Source organism: Chlorocebus sabaeus, chromosome 6 (genome assembly GCF_047675955.1).
Source record: "Chlorocebus sabaeus isolate Y175 chromosome 6, mChlSab1.0.hap1, whole genome shotgun sequence".
Taxonomy (NCBI): Eukaryota; Metazoa; Chordata; class Mammalia; order Primates; family Cercopithecidae; genus Chlorocebus; species Chlorocebus sabaeus.
Window position 1 is genome coordinate 57885129 of NC_132909.1, and position 15295 is coordinate 57900423.

At 55.4% G+C, this 15295-nt stretch overlaps 1 protein-coding gene across 5 annotated transcripts; it reads left to right on the plus strand.

The window, feature by feature from the left end:
• Positions 1–223: 223 nt before the first annotated feature.
• On the plus strand, positions 224–15051 carry MYDGF (myeloid derived growth factor). 5 transcript variants are annotated; one of them, XM_037994565.2, is made up of 6 exons: positions 224–539; positions 2556–2606; positions 6288–6349; positions 12118–12199; positions 12870–12942; positions 14533–15051. In XM_037994565.2, the coding sequence occupies exons 1-6, from the start codon at positions 366–368 to the stop codon at positions 14610–14612; spliced, it is 522 nt and encodes a 173-aa protein (XP_037850493.2). In that variant the 5' UTR covers positions 224–365; the 3' UTR covers positions 14613–15051. The 5 variants fall into 5 exon arrangements, with proteins under 5 accessions (XP_037850493.2, XP_072873184.1, XP_072873182.1 ...); XM_073017081.1 differs by lacking the exon at positions 14533–15051 and adding an exon at positions 13354–13530 and having other exon boundaries at positions 323–539; XM_073017084.1 differs by lacking the exon at positions 14533–15051 and adding an exon at positions 13647–13854 and having other exon boundaries at positions 324–539.
• Positions 15052–15295: the final 244 nt, after the last annotated feature.

The following is a 15295-nucleotide window of genomic DNA, read 5'->3' on the forward strand; positions in this document are numbered from 1 at the left end:
TGCACACACATCTTGGCTGCAACGATTATGAGAAGTTCGCTTAATGGTGACCTTCGATTTCCCTCACTCCCTGTACATTTCCTAACTGAAAGAGCTGCAGTCAGCCACGCGGCTGGTGAGGGATCCTGAGCCCCCGAAACGAACTCCATTACCACCTGAGGGACCCTCCAATGACCGCCCGGTTACGCAGGGTCCCTAGGGCGAGGCAACCCCTCGGCAAAGTCCCGCCCCCAAGATGGCGGCCTCGGGCGGGGAGCGCCGGGTCACGTGATACAGCCTACGCCGACGTGGCCTCCAGCGGACGCCCCACGTGTCCCTCGCCGCGCCCCGTCCGCCCGCCCTTGCCCTGAGGACCCTTGTCCAACATGGCGGCGCCCAGCGGAGGGTGGAACAGCGTAGGCACGAGCTTGTGGGCTGCGCTGCTCCTAGGGGCCGTGGCGCTGAGCCCGGCGGAGGCGGTGTCCGAGCCCACGACGGTGGCGTTTGACGTGCGGCCCGGCGGTGTCGTGCATTCCTTCTCCCATAACGTGGGCCCGGGGGTACGTGCCACCGCCGTCCCGGGTATTTCGAGTGCTGGCAGGCCGGGGGAGGGGGCGCGGAGCGCTGGGGGCGTGGCCTGAGGAAGGGGCGCGGACCGCAGAGGTGTGTACTGAGGAAGGGGTGCGGTTTGTTAGGGTTGGAGGCTGATTGGTGAGCGCGGCACATTGAGACCGGGGTCACCACTGGGGCAGGACTGAACTCATGGGGAGCTGTGCCTTGTGGGCGCCAGCGGCGTTGAGGGGGCGTGATCACCTGTCACCTGGCTAGAGTGTCCAGGCAGCCCTGCCCTCCGGACGCAGAGCGGGGGAGGGGGCAGTGATGGGAGCGGCAGGAGGTTAAGGGGCTTCTGCCCTCGTGGGCCTGAAGGAAGTCAGTCGCTGCAGCTCCGACGAGGGAGGAAGTTCCCCTTCCTTCCGTTGCACAAGATCCCCCCTCACCGAGGGTGTGAGGCCGGGTCCTCAGCCCTGTACTCAGCTTATCAGCAAAGTCTCTTCCCCTCTCGGCCTCCCTTTCCCCGCCTGTAGTAATGGTATCGTTACTGTTTTTTGACTACTTCATTTTTTCAGACTTCCGTGCAGTGGCGGGATATCGGCTCCCTGCAACCTCTGTCTTTTGGGTTCAAGCAATTCTGCCTCAGCCTCCCCAATAGCTGGGATTACAGGCGCGTGCCACCACACCCGGATAATTTTTGTTGTTGTTGTTTTTTGAGATGGAGTCTCACTCTGTTGCCCAGGCTGGAGTGCAGTGGCGCGATCTTGGCTCATTGCAGCCTCCGCCTCCTGAGTTCAAATGATTCTCCTGCCTCAACCTCCCGAGTAGCTGGGATTACAGGCATGCACCACCACGCCCAGCTAATTTTTGTATTTTTAGTAGAGAGGGCGTTTCACCATGTTAGCTAGCTGGTCTCGAACTCCTGACCACACATGTGATCCTCCCATCTCGGCCTCCCAAAGTGATGGGATTACAGGCATGATCCACCGTGCCCGGCCAATTTTTGTGTAAGTAGCGATGGAGTTCCACCATGTTGGCCAGGCTGGTCTTGAACTCCTGATCTCAAGGCGTCTGCCTGCCTTGGCCTCCCAAAGTGCTGGGATTACAGGTATGAACCACCGTGCCAGACCGGTTTGCTGACTACTTCTTTATAGCTAGGTGTGATGCCAAGTCCTTTATATGTTAGGCCCAAGATACAGATGAGAAAATGCTTCAGATAAAAAAGAGAAACAGAGAGAAAATAGAGGCTCAGAAAAGTTTTCACTTGTCCAGGGTCCCCAGGTCCCATGGCAAAACCCATTGCTACAAGAATATGAAAAATTAGCCAAACGTGGTGGCAAGCGCCTGTAAATCCCAGCTACACAGGAGGCTGAGGCAGGAGAATCGCTTGAACCTGGGAGGCAGAGGTTGCGGTGAACTGAGATCATTGCACTTCAGCCTGGGTGACAGAACGAGACTCTGCCTCAAAAAAAAAAAAAAAAAAAAAAAAGAAAGGAAAATTAGTTGGGTGTGGTGGTTGTGCACCTGTTGTCTCAGTTACTTGAGAGGCTGAGGCAGGAGGATCGCTCAAATCTGGGAGTTTGAGGCTGTAGTGAGCTGTGATTATGCCCCTGCACTCCAGCTTAGGTGACAGCAAGACCCCGTCTCTTTTTTTTTTTTTTTTTTTTTTTTGGAGACAGAGTCTCGCTCTGTCACCCAGGCTGGAGTGCAGTGGCCAGATCTCAGCTCACTGCAAGCTCCGCCTCCCGGGTTTTCGCCATTCTCCTGCCTCAGCCTCCCGAGTAGCTGGGACTATAGGCGCCCGCCACCTCGCCCGGCTATTTTTTTTGTATTTTTTAGTAGAGACGGGGTTTCACTGTGTTAGTCAGGATGGTCTCGATCTCCTGACCTCGTGATCCACCCGTCTCGGCCTCCCAAAGTGCTGGGATTACAGGCTTGAGCCACTGCGCCCGGCCAAGACCCCGTCTCTTAAACAAAATAAAAATTTCCTTCTACCAGACCTTTCTTTTTCTTTCATTCTCTAGGACAAATATACGTGTATGTTCACTTATGCTTCTCAAGGAGGGACCAATGAGGTGAGTTGTTCAAAATTCCTTCCGGCTTACTGTGACAGTATCCGTTGATGTATGGAGATGTTCTGTAGCAGACAACAGGGTTGGGTCTCACATACATCACCTTACACTCATTGAATGATTCTTCCTAAACCAATAAAACGGGAGAGTATTGGCATTAAACAGTGATGACAGATTCTGCTGTCATTATTCCACAGAGCAAGCAAATGTCTGGACAAAAGGAGGGATGGAAGATGGGAGTCTGCCATCCCCATGAGCATCTGTTGGGGTGTTGTATTTTATATGTAGTGTAGCAAGTTATCACAGCTTAGGGGCTTAAAACAGAGCACCCATTTATTATCTCATAGCTTTGTAAGTCAGAAGTCTGGGTCAGCTCAGTTGTGTGCTTCATAAAACCAAACTCGAGGTATCACAGGCCCGGCATGATACCTCATGCCTGTAATCCCAGCATTTTGGGAGGCTGAGGTGGGCAGATCACCTGAGGTCAGAGTTTGAGACCAGCCTGGCCAACATGGCAAAACCCCATCTCTACTAAAAATACAAAAATTAACTGGGTATGGTAGCACACGCCTGTAGTCCCAGCCACTCAGGAGGCTGAGGCAGGAGAATCACTTGAACCCAGGAGGCAGAGGTTGCAGTGATCCAAGGTTGTGCCACTGCACTCCAGCCTGGGCAACAGAGTGAGACTCTCTCAAAAAATAAATAATAAATAAAGGTATCACAGGCAAGGCATGGTGGCTCATGCCCCGTCTCTAGGAGCATGAAATTAACAGAAAATTTTAAAATTAGCTGAATGTGGTGGCGTGCATCTGTGGTTCCAGCTACTTGGGAGACTGAGGTGGGAGGATCACTTGAGCCCAAGAGGTCAGGGCTGTAGTGAGCCGTGATTGTGCTACTGGGCAACAGAGCAAGACCCTATCTCAAAAACAAAAAGTCTCTGGGCTGGGAGAAGAATCCTCTCCTTCAAACTCTTAGTTGACAGAATTCAGTTATTTGTGGTTCGAGGACCAAGGTCCCTGTTTCCTTGCTGGCTGTTTTCTCCAGCTGGTGGCAGAAGAGCCGGTAAGAATGATTTGGGCCGGGCACAGTGGCTCATGCCTATAATCCCAGCACTTTGGGAGGCCAAGACTGGTGAATCACCTGAAGTCAGGAGCTCGAGACCAGCCTGGCCACCATGGTGAAACCCCGTCTCTAGTAAAACTACAAAAATTAGCCAGGCATGGTGGCACATCCCTGTAATCCCAGCACTTTGGGAGGCCGAAGAGGGGCAGATCACCGGGGGTCAGGAGTTCAAGACCAGCCTGGCCAACATGGTAAAACCCCGTCTCTACTAAAAATACAAAAATTAGCCAGGCATGGTGGCACATGCCTGTCATCCCAGCTACTTGGGAGGCTGAGGAAGGAGAATCACTTGAATCCGGGAGGTGGGGGTTGCAGTGAGTCAGGATCGCACCACTGCACTCCAGCCTGGGCAACAGGGGTAGACTCTGTCTCAAAAAAAAAAAAAAAGGGCCGTGCGCGGTGGCTCACGCCTGTAATCCCAGCACTTTGGGAGGCCGAGGCGGGTGGATCACGAGGTCGGGAGATTGAGACCATCCTGGCTAACACGGTGAAACCCCGTCTCTACTAAAAATACAAAAAATTAGCCGGGCGAGGTGGCGGGCGCCTGTAGTCCCAGCTACTCGGAGGCTGAGGCAGGAGAATGGCGTGAACCCGGGAGGCGGAGCTTGCAGTGAGCCGAGATGGCGCCACTGCACTCCAGCCTGGGCAACAGAGCGAGACTCCGTCTCAAAAAAAAAAAAAAAAAAAAAGGGTGATTTGAAGCACATGGACACATACGCCACTGCTGCCCTTGAGGGAACTGCAGGGCAGGGAATACAGGCAGCCTCTAGGAGCTGAGAACAGCCTCTGGCTGCCAGCAAGGAAATGAAGACTTCAGACCCGCAACCGGGAAGAACTGAAATCTACCACAACCACAAGAGCTTGGAAGAGGACCTTGAGCTACCAATGAATGAGAGCCTAGCCTGGTGAACACCTTGAGACGGGTTTCGGCATGTTAGCCAGGCTGATCTTGAACTGCTGACCTCAAATGATTGGCCCGCCTCGGCCTCCCGAAGTGCTAGGATTACAGGTGTGAGCCACCGGCGCCCAGCCTCCTAGAGATTTTTCTGTATCCTGTGTAAAGAGCTTCAATTGCATGGACATGTGGAATTAATTGACAGCCCCGTACTAATGGATCGAGGGTTACTTCCAACCCAGTCTGTGAATAACCTTGGCCAGGGTTCATTGTACAAGTGCGGTTACATCTGTGGGGAAACCGCCCAGAAGTAGGATTCTTGGGTCCGTTTTGTTAAAAGTAAAACTGGGCTGGGTGCGGTGGCTCCCGCCTGTAATCCCAGCACTTTGAGAGGCCAAGGCGGGTGGATCACATGAGATCGGGAGTTCGAGACCAGCCTAGCTAACATGGTGAAACCGCATCTCTACTAAAAATACAAAAGTTAGCCAGGCGTGGTGGCGCACGCCTGTAATCCCAGCTACTCAGGAGGCTGAGGCAGGAGAATCGCTTGAACCTGCGAGGCAGAGGTTGCGGTGAGCCGAGATCGCGCCATGGCACTCCAGCCTGGGTGACAGAGCAAGACTCTGTCTCAAAAAAAAAAAAAAGTAAAACTATATGTTTTGAGATCTTGGTAGATGTATCTTCACTTGTAAGAAATCCTACAGAGAGCTCCAAGTACCCTTTAACCAGGTTCCCCAGTGGTCACATCCTGCAAGATGCTAGTCATTTTAGAGATGGGGGGTGTCACTAGGTTGCCGAGGCTGGTCTTGAACTCCTGGGTTCAAGTGATCATCCCGCCTCAGCCTCCCAAAGTGCTGGGATTACAGGCGTGAGCCACCATGCCCGGCCTGCATTTTCCCTTTTGTTTGTACCTGTTGCAGCTCCACCGACAACTCGGGATAGCCTTGGTTTTCACACCCATATGGTGTGTTAGCAGACAATGGGCCTTCTGCCCTTCTGACCTAGGAGAAAAAGGTATCTCACTGTAGTTCAGCTTGCGTTTTTTTTGTTTTTGTTTTTGTTTTCATAAATGATATTGGACATATTTTTATATGTTTAAGAGTTGTTCTTAGGCCTGGCGTGGTAACTTATATCTGTAATCTCACCACTTTGGGAGGCCAAAGTAGGAGGATTGCTTGAGGCCAGGAGGTTGAGACCAGTCTGGGCAATATTGGCAAGACAGTGATTCTGCAAAACACAGAAATTAGCTGGGTGTGGTCCCAGCTACTTGGGAGACTGAGGTGGGAGGATTGCTTGAGCCCAGGAGGTGGAGGTTGCAGTGAGGCGAGATGGTGCCACTGCACCCCAACCCAAGCCACAGAGAGAGACTCCGTCTCAAAAACAAAAAAACGTTGTTCTTATCTCCCCATCCTTGGGAGCCACTTTGGGGTGGTTCTCAATTGAGGCACCACCTTTATGGGAAGGATGTGGTGCAGGCAGAGGCTCCCTGATCACAGATGGACAGCAAACCCCAGGCCACCAGGAGGGCGGGGCAGGGGATAGGGTGGCCAGCCCCTGAATTGGGAGGTACAGAAGAGGTGGCCTGACTGTAGAATCAGAGGCACACCTGGAACTCTGTGAGAGCACCTGTGTGTCCGGCGCTGACCCACGCTGTGTTCTTTCCCCAGCAATGGCAGATGAGTCTGGGGACCAGCGAAGACCACCAGCACTTCACCTGCACCATCTGGAGGTGAGGCTCGGGGTGGGGATGACATCTCCGGCTGCTGTTGGCCTGCCCGCTGGCCCCGGGATCTGCTTCAGAAGGCAGGGAACGAGAGAGGACAAGGATGGCTAGACAGATGGGGGCGGCACCCCTGGAGGGGAAGACAGGCCAGCAGGGGGTCTCATGCACGTGTAGGTGGGGGGTGGCGGGGTCGCTGGGGCGTGAGTGCTCCCCAAGGAAGTGCACTGATGCAGAGGCTGAGAAGGTCTGGGGGAGACTGGGGGTGTCTGTGCAGGGCAGTGTCCCAGGAAAAGGAGAAGCAGCTCAGAGGATATGGAGCATTGACCAGGGCCCGGGAAGGCCCCGGGGGGCTCCACCCTCCCCTGAGGGTGACACAAACTCACCAAAGGGCCTTTTGGCAATTTTTCTTTCTTTCTTTTTTTTTTTTTTTTTTGAGATGGAGTCTCCATCTGTTGCCCAGGCTGGAGTTCGGTGGTGCGATCTTGGCTCACTGCAACCTCCGCCTCTTGGGTTCAAGCGATTCTCCTCCCTCAGCCTCCTGAGTAGCTGGAATTATAGGTGTGTGCCACCGTGCCTGGCCCTTTTTCGCAATGTTTAAAAATTGAGATAGGCCGGGCGCGGTGGCTCAAGCCTGTAATCCCAGCACTTTGGGAGGCCGAGACGGGCGGATCACGAGGTCAAGAGATCGAGACCATCCTGGTTAACACGGTGAAACCCCGTCTCCACTAAAAAATACAAAAAACTAGCCGGGCGTGATGGCGGGCGCCTGTAGTCCCAGCTACTCGGGAGGCTGAGGCAGGAGAATGGCGTGAACCCGGAAGGCGGAGCTTGCAGTGAGCTGAGATCTGGCCACTGCACTCCAGCCTGGGCGACAAAGCGAGACTCTGCCTCAAAAAAAAAAAAAAAAAAAAAAAAAAATTGAGATAAAATTCCATAAAACACAGCATTTTAAGCTCACAATTCAGCTGCATGTAGTACTTTCTCAGAGGTGTGCAGCCAGACCTCTGCATCCAGAACCTTTTCATCCCCTGAAAATAAACTGTTCCCATCAGAGTCATTCCCCTTCCCAGCACACGGCAGCCACGCATCTCCCTCCTGCCTCTGTGGATGGGCCTGTCCCGGACATTGCATAGAAATGGGGTCAGACCCTCCCTGTGTGGCCTTTGGTGTCTGGTTTCTCTCACTGAGCATGACATCCTCAAGGCTTATCCATGCTGAGGCCTGCGTCAGCCTCGTTTCTTTTCCTGGCTGAGTCCTATTCCATAGGGCTCCCTGCAGGAACCTGTGGAGCTCATATCCCTCTGACTGAAGGAGGCAGACTGAGGCAGGGAGCCCCTCCAGGCACTGACGAGCATGGAGTCGGGGCTAGTGGGTGCGCCCAGATTGAAGCCTGTGTGGAATGAGGATGGGGTGGGTGAAGAGGGGATTGGAGGCTGTGTAGAATGAGAAAGGGATGGGTGGAGAGGGGATGGAGGCTGTGTGGAATGAGGAAGGGGTGGGTGGGGAGGGTAGATTGGAAGCTGTAGAATGAGGATGGGGTGGGTGAAGAGGGGATTGGAGGCTGTGTGGAATGAGGATGGGGTGGGTGGAGAGGGGATTGGAGGCTGTGTGGAATGAGGATGGGGTGGGTGGGGAGGGGATTGGAGGCTGTGTGGAATGAGGATAGGGTGGGTGAAGAGGGGATTGGAGGCTGTGTGGAATGAGGAAGGGGTGGGTGGGGAGGGTAGATTGGAAGCTGTAGAATGAGGAAGGGGTGGGTGAAGAGGGGATTGGAGGCTGTGTGGAATGAGGATGGGGTGGGTGGAGAGGGGATTGGAGGCTGTGTGGAATGAGGAAGGGGTGGGTGGGGAGGGTAGATTGGAAGCTGTAGAATGAGGATGGGGTGGGTGAAGAGGGGATTGGAGGCTGTGTGGAATGAGGAAGGGGTGGGAAGGGGATTGGAGGCTGTGTGGAATGAGGAAGGGGTGGGTGAAGAGGGGATTGGAGGCTGTGTGGAATGAGGAAGGGGTGGGTGGAGGGGATTGGAGGCTGTGTGGAATGAGGAAGGGGTGGGTGGAGGGGATTGGAGGCTGTGTGGAATGAGGAAGGGGTGGGTGGAGGGGATTGGAGGCTGTGTGGAATGAGGAAGGGGTGGGTGAAGAGGGGATTGGAGGCTGTGTGGAATGAGGATGGGGTGGGTGGGGAGGGGATTGGAGGCTGTGTGGAATGAGGGTGGGGTGGGTGGAGGGGGGATTGGAGGCTGTGTGGAATGAGGGTGGGGTGGGTGGAGAGGGGATTGGAGGCTGTGTGGAATGAGGATGGGGTGGGTGGAGGGGGGATTGGAGGCTGTGTGGAATGAGGAAGGGGTGGGTGAAGAGGGGATTGGAGGCTGTGTAGAATGAGGATGGGCTGGGTGGAGAGGGGATTGGAGGCTGTGTGGAATGAGGATGGGGTGGGTGGGGAGGGGATTGGAGGCTGTGTGGAATGAGGAAGGGGTGGGTGAAGAGGGGATTGGAGGCTGTGTGGAATGAGGATGGGGTGGGTGGGGAGGGGATTGGAGGCTGTGTGGAATGAGGAAGGGGTGGGTGGGGAGGGGATTGGAGGCTGTGTAGAATGAGGATGGGCTGGGTGGAGAGGGGATTGGAGGCTGTGTGGAATGAGGATGGGGTGGGTGGAGGGGGGATTGGAGGCTGTGTGGAATGAGGATGGGGTGGGTGGAGGGGGGATTGGAGGCTGTGTGGAATGAGGATGGGGTGGGTGGGGAGGGGATTGGAGGCTGTGTGGAATGAGGAAGGGGTGGGTGAAGAGGGGATTGGAGGCTGTGTGGAATGAGGATGGGGTGGGTGGAGGGGATTGGAGGCTGTGTGGAATGAGGATGGGGTGGGTGGGGAGGGGATTGGAGGCTGTGTAGAATGAGGATGGGGTGGGTGGGGAGGGGATTGGAGGCTGTGTGGAATGAGGATGGGGTGGGTGGGGAGGGGATTGGAGGCTGTGTAGAATGAGGATGGGGTGGGTGGGGAGGGGATTGGAGGCTGTGTGGAATGAGGGTGGGGTGGGTGGAGAGGGGATTGGAGGCTGTGTGGAATGAGGATGGGGTGGGTGAAGAGGGGATTGGAGGCTGTGTGGAATGAGGATGGGGTGGGTGGAGAGGGGATTGGAGGCTGTGTGGAATGAGGATGGGGTGGGTGAAGAGGGGATTGGAGGCTGTGTGGAATGAGGAACGGGTGGGTGGAGGGGATTGGAGGCTGTGTAGAATGAGGATGGGGTGGGTGGGGAGGGGATTGGAGGCTGTGTGGAATGAGGATAGGGTGGGTGAAGAGGGGATTGGAGGCTGTGTAGAATGAGGAAGGGGTGGGTGGGGAGGGTAGATTGGAAGCTGTAGAATGAGGGTGGGGTGGGTGGAGAGGGGATTGGAGGCTGTGTAGAATGAGGATGGGGTGGGTGAGGAGGGCACAGATTGGAGGCTGTGCAGAATGAGGATAGGGTGGGTGGGGAGGGTAGATTGGAAGCTGTAGAATGAGGACAGGGTGAGAGGGGAGGGCACAGATTGGAGGCTGTGGAATCAGCCAGCTGTGGTGGGAGGAGGAGGGAGATGCTGGGAAGAGTCCTGGTGGAACTGGCGGAGCTGGTGCAGGTCTGGACTGGGGACGAGCTAAGCCAGTGACAGGTGTGGAAGTCTGTGGGGTAATGGCCGTGGAGGTTTGGATGATGCCATCTCCCGGGGAGTGTGTCCCGCCAGAAGGGGCCCCAGCTGGCGCCTGCAGGGACCCCAGCATGACCACCTCCTGTTTCCCCTCAGGCGTGTCTTTACCAGCGTGTTCTCTGAAGGACCAACCCAATGGCTCATAGCCTTCTTGAGGTGCAGACATCTGGGAATCACACATAAGCTGTGCCTTTCTTCCATCTGCCCAAACACACACTCGTCTGGGTCCGCAGCCCCTCCCCAGGTCTCCCCAGGCACCGCCTGGTTCTGCCCCTGCTGCTATCCTCAGTCAGGCTCATGGTTTCTGGGCTTATCCAGCTCCACTTGTCCCACTCATTCTCGTAACTCCACTGCCTAAATCCCAGCTTGATCTGGGAAAGGACATGAAGGGAAGGAAGCTGTCGGGCCCCTCGTGGGGAGGAGGTCAGGGGCTTCAGGAATCTTGTCCCTTCTTCCCTGATCCTTGGCCCAGAATGTCTCAGCCCAAACGGTGGGTATTTCTTGAGCATTTATTTTGTGCAGACACTTTGGAGGGAGAAGTCCAAGCTGTAGTTCCACCGCTGTGGTCAGGTTAAAGCACGTTGACAAATGAGAGATGGAGATCAGGGAATGGCGACGTTTAATTGAAGGACAGGGTGTGATTTGCTGCCTCATGCGGGCGTTGTCCCGCCATCCCCTGCAGGGTGCTTTACAAACAGCAGGTGTTCACCCAGTCGTTTCTGGGGAGACTCTCACCCACTCCATGGGACTGGCTGCGTCACGGGCAGGCCAAGGCCCCAGGAGGCATCAGCAGGGTCATTGAAAGGAGATAGACCCCATCAGCCCAGAGAGACCCTGCAGAGGTCGCGCTGTAGTCACGGGGAAGCCCACGGTCGCCATTGTCTGTGCAGGCCACCGCCCCGCACTGACCCCTGAGTGCCGGCTCCCTAGGAGGCATCTGGACAGGTGCAGGCCCAGAGCAGTTGGGATGGTGACTGGGCTCACCTTGGGCCTGAATCCTCCTGTCCAACCCCCACAAAAGCTCCCCAGGGGCATGCTCAGCCGCGGAGACCTGCCACCCCAGGCCGGCCTCCCCATCTCAGACAGTGACTGGACCCTCCCTGACCAGGCCTGTTGGCAGTGCTAGGGCTTAAAGAAGAATCTAGGGGCTCCCTGGATACCCCCGCCCCACCCATGCACATAGAACCCCAGCCAGGGCTTCCACAGAAATGGCCCCCCTGCTGCTCCTCCATCCTCATCACACTGTTCACACCAGAGACGCCATCATCCCCTGCTGTCACCTTCTGGCACCTTCTGCCACTCCAGTTCCTTAGACGCCCCTGTTAGTAGCCTCCTAGAAACCTGGGCAGATGCTCCTCCCCACTTCGTAGTTAACTCCTGTACTTCCTAGTCAGCACCCTCTGGGAAGCCTTTACTGGCCTCTCATTGCCCAGCCCTAGCCCCCATCACAGTACCTGGATTGCTGTCGGCACCCGAGAAGCCATGTGCAGTGAATGGACATGGGGTCCTGTCCCAGAGCAGTTACCAGCCCACAGAGGAGAGAGGCATGTCTGTGAATGAGCTAGAAGAACATTCTGGCACAAAGGGGCCAGGCACGGTGGCTCATGCCTCTAATCCCAGCCCTCTGGGAGGCTGAGGCGGGCAGATCACTTGAGGTCAGGGGTTCAGGCCAGCCTGACCAACGTGGTGAAACCCCGTTTGGTACTAAAAATACCGAAATTAGTCGGGTGTGGTCGCAGGTGCCTGTAATCCCAGCTACAAGGGAGGCTGAGGCAGGAGAATCACTTAAACCCAGGAGGCAGAGGCCACAGTGAGTGAGATTGTGCCGTTGCAATCCAGCCTGGGCAACAGAGTAAGGCTCCGTCTCCAAAAAAAAAACCAAAACATTCTGACACAAAGGAAAGCGGGTCTGATGTTGAGAGGGCCCTGTCCGTCCTTCCCAGTCAGCAGTGTTCGGGAATGGTGTCCATGTTGAGAAGCAGGCATGAGACTTGCTGACCCCAGCCCGGGTCCCTGGTGGGGCTACTTCCAGGGTGCACAGACCCAGACCCAGCAGGCCTGGCCTGACCCCCTCGCCCCGCTTCCTCTGCAGGCCCCAGGGGAAGTCCTATCTGTACTTCACACAGTTCAAGGCGGAGGTGCGAGGCGCCGAGATCGAGTACGCCATGGCCTACGTGAGTATCTTGGGGTGGGACAGGCTCTAGGTGTGGTTTCTGTGCACTGGGGCAGCTGTGAGATGTCCTGCCACGAGAGGGCTCCATGGGGACAGGGAGGAGAGGGGACAGCGAATCCTGCAGAGGTAGGGTATGTAATTTGGAGGAACCTGGCACACAGACACCCCCAGACCAGGAGGCGCCGGGGCACGGGGAGGTTGGTAACCTGCTGCTGCTGGCTTCTCTTGTATATGCCAGAAAAGACTTCTCCAGGCCAGGTGCGGTGGCTCACGCCAGTAATCCCAGCACTTTCGGAGGCTGAGGCAGGAGGATTGCTTGAGGCCAGGAATTTGATACCAGCCTAGGCAACATAGCAAGACCCTATATCTACCAAAAGTTAAAAAAATAGCCAGGCGTGTTAGCGTGAACCAGTAGTCCCAGCTACTCAGGAGGCCCAGGCAGGAGGATCACTTGAGTCCAGGACTTTGAGGCTGCAAGGAGCTATGATCGCACCGCTGCATTCCAGCCTGGACAGTAGAGTGAGGTCCTGGCTCAAAAACAAAAAAGTCTCCTCTCCCTCATTAGTAAAAGTACAAAGCTTTAGTCTGTGCTTCTCTGGAAAGCAAACTGAATCGTTCTAATGATGAGCATTGAAATGGCCCTGGTAAAGTTTCCACTCATTCTCTTGCAGTCTAAAGCCGCATTTGAAAAGGAAAGCGATGTCCCCCTGAAAACTGAGGAATTTGAAGTGACCAAAACAGCAGGTACGGAAAGATGGGGATGGGGTAGAGGTGACGACACGCCCATCCAAGGGCAGGCAATCGGGGCGGTTTGGAGAGGGGGGTCGGCCATAGGGGTCCCTGGAGACTGTAGACCAGGCATCCACAAACTGGTTCTGTAAAGGCCACCTCATCAATATCTTCAGCTTTGTGGCACTGTAGGTTCTGTCTGAGCTGCGCCATTGTGGCACAAAGCTGATGCAGACAGTATGTGCGTGAACGGGTATGGCTGTGTACCACCAGAACTTTATCTTAGCTGGGTGTGGTGGCTCATGCCTGTTATCTCAGCTGCTCAGGAGGCTAAAGTGGGGGATCATTTGAGCCCAGGAGGTCAAGACCAGCTTGGGCAACATAGCTAGCAAGACCCTGTCTCTACAAAAATTTTTTTTAAATTAGGCTGGGCGTGGTGGCTCACGCCTGTCATCCCAGCACTCTGGGAGACGGAGGTGGGCAGATCACTTGAGGTCAGGAGTTTGAGGAGGATCACTTGAGCCCAGGAGGTTGAGGCTGCATTGAGCTATGATCGCACCACTGGACTCCAGCCTGGGCATCAGAGTAAGACTCTGTCTCAAAAACAATAAACAGGGCTGGGTGTGGTGGCTAACACCTGTAATCCCAGCACTTTGGGAGGCCAGGAGTTCCAGACCAGCCTAGCCAACATGGTGACACTCTGTCTCTACTAAAAATAGCAAAATTAGCCGGGTATGTTGGCACATGCTTGTAATCCCAGCTAGTCAGAAGGTGGAGACAGGAGAATCGCTTGAACTCGGGAGCCGGAGGTTGCAGTGAGTCGAGACCGTACCACTGTACTCCAGCCTGGCCAACAGAGGAAGACTCTCATCTCAAAAAAAATAAATAAAATAAAATAAATAAATAAATGAAATAAAGTAGAAACCATCAGGGCTTTGAAGTTGGGACCGTGGCATGCCGAGGGGAAGCTGCAGGGGTCACTGGGAAACATCAGGGTCCTCCTTTGGTTGCCTGAGCAGCACCAGTGTCCTCAAGCCATGTTCAGCTGCATGGGGCCAATGCTAAGCAGAAAGAGGAATCGGAGGCGCCGAGCTGGGGCAAGGGTGGGAGGCGAGGGAGTGGACAGAGCAGGTAGGGCCAGGAGCCTTGGGTGTAGCAGTGGAAGCCAGAGTTCTGACCCTGTTGGAGAAGTGTCATGTGGGCCTCAGACAGGTTCACCCACTGAGCAGGAGGTCTTGCAGCCTTACCCACCCTGTATCCTGTTCAGGCGGGGGTCATCTCCTTCCTGGGCTGCTTCTGGCCCCTTTCTGCATCTCTTCTCAACCACATGGCACAAATGACCAGGGTTCTTCCCACCTCAGGTCTTTCTGTGGCTTCCCGCTGCCTGCCACCTCTGTTAGCCCCAACGACCTCACCCTCCACACCACCATTTTCCTGTCTATCACCTGTAAGACTTTCAGAGCCTGGGGCCTTTTCACATGGGAGTCTGCTTTGGAGACTGCTCCCCTTCCCTGCTCAGCCCCCACCGTGGACCCCACCCCAAATCCTCAGGACTTCTGAGAATTTTCAACGTTCAGGGCACAATCATGTGTTTCTTTCTTGTAGTGGCTCACAGGCCCGGGGCTTTCAAGGCCGAGCTGTCCAAGCTGGTGATTGTGGCCAAGGCATCACGCACTGAGCTGTGACCAGCAGCCCTGTTGTGGGCGGCACCTTCTCATCTCTGGTGAAGCTGAAGGGGCCTGTGGCCCTGAAAAGGCCAGCACATCACTGGTTTTCTAGGAGGGACTCTTAAGTTTTCTGCCAGGGCTGACGTTGCCTTGTCCAGAGGGACTTGCAGGGTGGCTGAAGCCCTGGGGCAGAGAACAGAGGCCCCAGGGCCCTCCTGGCTCCCAACAGCTTCCCAGTCCCCACTTCCTGCTCAGCTCTTCTGGACTCAGGATCGCAGATCCGGGGCACAAAGAGGGTGGGGAACACGGGGGCCACGCTGGGGAAAGCAGCCATGCTCCCCCCAACCTGCAGAACTGCTTTCCTCTGTTTACCAAGGGGACGGACCTCCTTTCAGATGAACTGGGAAGAGATTAAATGTTTTTTCATATTTAAATAAATAACAACGTTAAAAAGCAACCCCACAGCCTGGGCCTTCCCGGCTGGCCATTGTGCGTTGGGGGCTCAGACGCGGCTGACACTCACTGCCCCATCGAGTGCAGGTGGGCGGTGTCTCTGGGTGGGACTTCTCTGCAGGCATCAAAGCGCTGGATCCCAAAGTGGCTGTATGTGAACTTGCCTCCTTCCCCGCTTGGCACTCCCTGTCCCTGGGCCCCCCACATGCTGCACACTTGGGTTCCTGTGGCTGCCAGAGGCCCCAGCC

Bases quoted from the DNA above. Each gene is read 5' to 3' on its own strand.
- MYDGF (XM_073017081.1), top strand. From the start codon at position 366: ATGGCGGCGCCCAGCGGAGGGTGGAACAGCGTAGGCACGAGCTTGTGG. The intron at 2,607-6,287 runs GTGAGTTGTTCA...TTCTTTCCCCAG, and splicing joins CTCAAGGAGGGACCAATGAG to CAATGGCAGATGAGTCTGGG. The intron at 12,943-13,353 runs GTACGGAAAGAT...TTTTTAAATTAG, and splicing joins TGAAGTGACCAAAACAGCAG to GCTGGGCGTGGTGGCTCACG.